At 36.7% G+C, this 3,424-nt stretch overlaps 1 protein-coding gene across 1 annotated transcript in view; it reads right to left on the bottom strand.

Moving 5' to 3' along the window:
* Nucleotides 1–3,424, bottom strand: part of LOC107723718 (serine/threonine-protein phosphatase 6 regulatory ankyrin repeat subunit C-like) — a 23,270-nt gene that overhangs the window by 6,982 nt on the left and 12,864 nt on the right. The window contains exons 17-24 of the mRNA XM_016532429.1: nt 2,602–2,766; nt 2,303–2,522; nt 2,122–2,209; nt 1,112–1,198; nt 840–985; nt 644–726; nt 469–551; nt 154–245 (exon numbers count right to left, since the gene is read on the bottom strand). Coding sequence (XP_016387915.1) covers nt 154–245; nt 469–551; nt 644–726; nt 840–985; nt 1,112–1,198; nt 2,122–2,209; nt 2,303–2,522; nt 2,602–2,766 — 964 coding nt within the window. The remainder of the gene's footprint in view (nt 1–153; nt 246–468; nt 552–643; nt 727–839; nt 986–1,111; nt 1,199–2,121; nt 2,210–2,302; nt 2,523–2,601; nt 2,767–3,424) is intronic.

Genomic DNA, 3,424 nt, shown 5'->3' on the forward strand with positions numbered 1-3,424 from the left:
GCAGAATATACTTTTTACCCCTAATCTTATCTTTGCACCAGTTCATGTTGCTGTGAGCAGCTCACACAAACTTTTCCCAAAAATGCAAAACATAAATTTGTCTGTATTGTATTGCACATTCACTTAGAAATACCGCAGCAAGGCCTGTCTTACCTTCCTCATCCACTGCCAGCACTGTGGCCCCACGATTCAGCAAGGCCTGAACCACGGTGGCCAAACCATTCCTGGCGGCAATGTGGAGGGGCCTGAAATATAAAGAAAATGAAGTTGAGAATGATTTTTAAATGTTTGTCCAGTTTATTCTGATTGAGTTACAAGTAAAGTGTGTAGTTTCTGTGCCACAAAGACAAATCAAGCAAATGTTTAAAGCTAGTCAGGATGCTCAAAAAAGAGAGCAATGTTATGAAATTGCTACAGAGCCATGAATAATTACTTCTTGTATTTGCAAACTAGGACAAAGAAACTCACATTTGAAGCATACTGTTGGTTGCATTTATGAGGATAGGGTTGTGGATCTCCTTCAAGATCAGCATGGCACACATTTCATGAGCCTTCAAACACACAGTTAGCCATATGCACAACATTTGAGAAATCTGATCAAGAGAAAATTAGTGTTAAGTTTAAATAGAGCACAGTTTGTTACCTTGCTGCAGGCCAGGTGCAGGGCAGTGTTCTTGTTCACATCCAGGAGGGACAGGTCAGCTTTGGCTCTGTGCAGCAGTAGGGCTGCATACGACAATAACAAAAAATCTGCAATTACTAAGCTCTCTATAAAGGCATGAGACTTACAATGTCTGAGGGTCTTGGATTACTTATATCACACATGGTACAACTCTTACCCACAGCACCGCTTTGGCCATTGTCGGCGGCCACCATCAGTGCAGAACGCCCTGAGTGGTCTACGGAGTTGATGTCAGCTCCATGCCGCAGAACCAGCTGCAGCCCAGCCACGTCCTCGGCAACTGCGGCCGCGTGAAGCGGGGTCCTGAGTACAAAACGTTAGAACATAGTCATTTAGATAGTTGATAACTCATGCACTGGTTTTCAATTTGTAACTTTTTAAAACTTAATATTCATATATAATTGTATTTTAATAACTACTTGCACCAACCTTCCTTTGGCATCCCTGATGTTTACCAGCGAATTACAAACACTGGATTCCAACAGCAGCTCTGCAGAACCACTATGGCCATTAATGCTGCAATGAGACGACAAGAACATGCAGCATGGCGATTAGGAAATATATACCATACATTATATATTCAATATAGTTTTATTTAAATACTCTTTGCATATCAAACACTTAATATATGGGTTTACTACGCAGAAAGGATTCAACGGCTAATTTCGGTGGCTGTAAAAAATTTATTCGAACAAGTATCCAAGTACACTACCATCCAAAAGTATGGGGTTGGTAAGATTTTTAAATGATTTTTGAAAAAAAGTTTCTTATGCTCACCAAGGATGCATTTATTTGATAAAAAAAAAACAGTAAAAACTGAAATATTGTGAAATATTATTGCAATTTAGTTTTCTATTTTACTATATTTTAAAATGCTAATTCTCATATGCTGATTTAGTGCTCAAGAAACATTTATTATTATCAATGTTGAAAACAGTTGTGCTGCATAATATTTTTGTAGAAACTGTGATACATTTTTTTCAGGATTCTTTTGATAAATAGGAAGTTCAATTGCATTTCAAAAAATAGAATTTTTTGTAAAAGTCCTTGTTGTCAATTTTAATGCATCCTTACCATATACAAGTATTACCTGTGTTTTTTTAATCTTACTGTCCCCACACTTTTTAATTGTTGTGACTGGGTTACACTGGGGTGGAACTGATTTAAAATTAGTGAGCCTTTTTTACACCATTAATACTATTATTGATTTAAATGTGAAGTAATCTGGGTACAAACTGCAAAGATGATGAATAAAAAATAAAAGTGGATAATTCCTAGAATTATTTATAACAGACATGTCCATGACTTTGACATTTAATTAATTTGCCTGACTTTTTCAGTTCAGTTTCTGTTTTCCCAGGAATTATTTCAAATAATAATAATAATAAAAAAAGAATTACATCACCTTTGAAACCGAAAAGAAAAAAAACAATACTCACAGAGCACAGTGCAGTGGGGTGAAGGGGTTTCCCTCCTGGATACTACATGGTTTAAGTTCAAGTAAAACATCCAAACAGTCTTCATGACCTGTTTCACAAATAGCGCAAGTCACCTATTTAACTTATGATAGTTTTAGCAATGCGAACGAGCCATTGAGGCTCAAAAGGTCTGAGCTCTTACCGTGATAGGCTGCCCAGTGTGCGGGTGTGTAGCCGTGGCGGTCTGTGATTGGGTCGTGGGGGTGGGAGTGGTCAGCAGCAGAAAGAAGATTGGAGAGAATGTCAGCATGGCCGCAAGAAGCGGCCAGATGGACTGCGGTTCGCCCCTGAAAATCTCTGCTGAGGACTGAGACACTGTGGGACAGCAGGGCGGTTATACAGTCCTCCCGACCCATCACCGCCTACAAAGACAGACCTGGTTAGAAACCTCCCATTATGAGGACTATAGCAAAAGCTTTACTAATGATTTGAGAATCTCACCCCTCTGTGTAAGGCTGTTCTTCCTCTCCTGTCTCTCATATCAGGGCAAGCTCCTCTCTCCAGCAGCAGATGCACACAGTCAGTGTGTCCCCCCAGCACTGCCATCATTAGTGGTGTTCTATCAAGAGAGAGAGAAACAGTGAGAATGATATCAACAACTGTGAGCTGCAAATGCAAATGAAAATGAATACAGTTATGATTATTTTCCAGCATTGTTTGGGAACATTTTAATTACAATTTTTATGAGGATCTCTTATCAAAAATGGAAGTGCTATGCATGGCTTGTTTTGTTTTTGTTTATTTGAAAGTGACTTTTTGTGTTTGAACTGTTATGCGAATTACATATTTTGACACTTAATTGTCATACCAATAACTGAGATTACCAAATTGTCTTTTTGTTTACATCTCTGAAATGTATATAGTGAAAAGTATTTCTGAAAAATGAAATAACACTGAACAGGTTGTGACATGAATAGCATTTACCTAAAATATTTATTAAATGCTAAAATATCTCTTTTTGTTTCAAGTTTTTTGGAACCCAGACAAACTGCGTATTACAGTCTTGTCACAGATCATAATTGTTATTACTATTAGGAATAATATTAGTATATTTGCATACAATAATAATGAATATTTCACTGCAGTATGGTCCAGAAACAGGCTCAAGCCTTTGTTGCACATGCAGACCTTGGAGTTAAATACTTATAATTTTATAACTATTATTTAGTTATAATTTTAATATGATAACTATGTTAACAAATCAATATAATTATAAATACAAATATAAAAATGTAAATACAATTATTATAAATATAAAAAAATT

Source organism: Sinocyclocheilus rhinocerous, unplaced genomic scaffold, assembly GCF_001515625.1.
Source record: "Sinocyclocheilus rhinocerous isolate Xijiao unplaced genomic scaffold, SAMN03320098_v1.1 scaffold905, whole genome shotgun sequence".
Lineage (NCBI taxonomy): Eukaryota > Metazoa > Chordata > Actinopteri > Cypriniformes > Cyprinidae > Sinocyclocheilus > Sinocyclocheilus rhinocerous.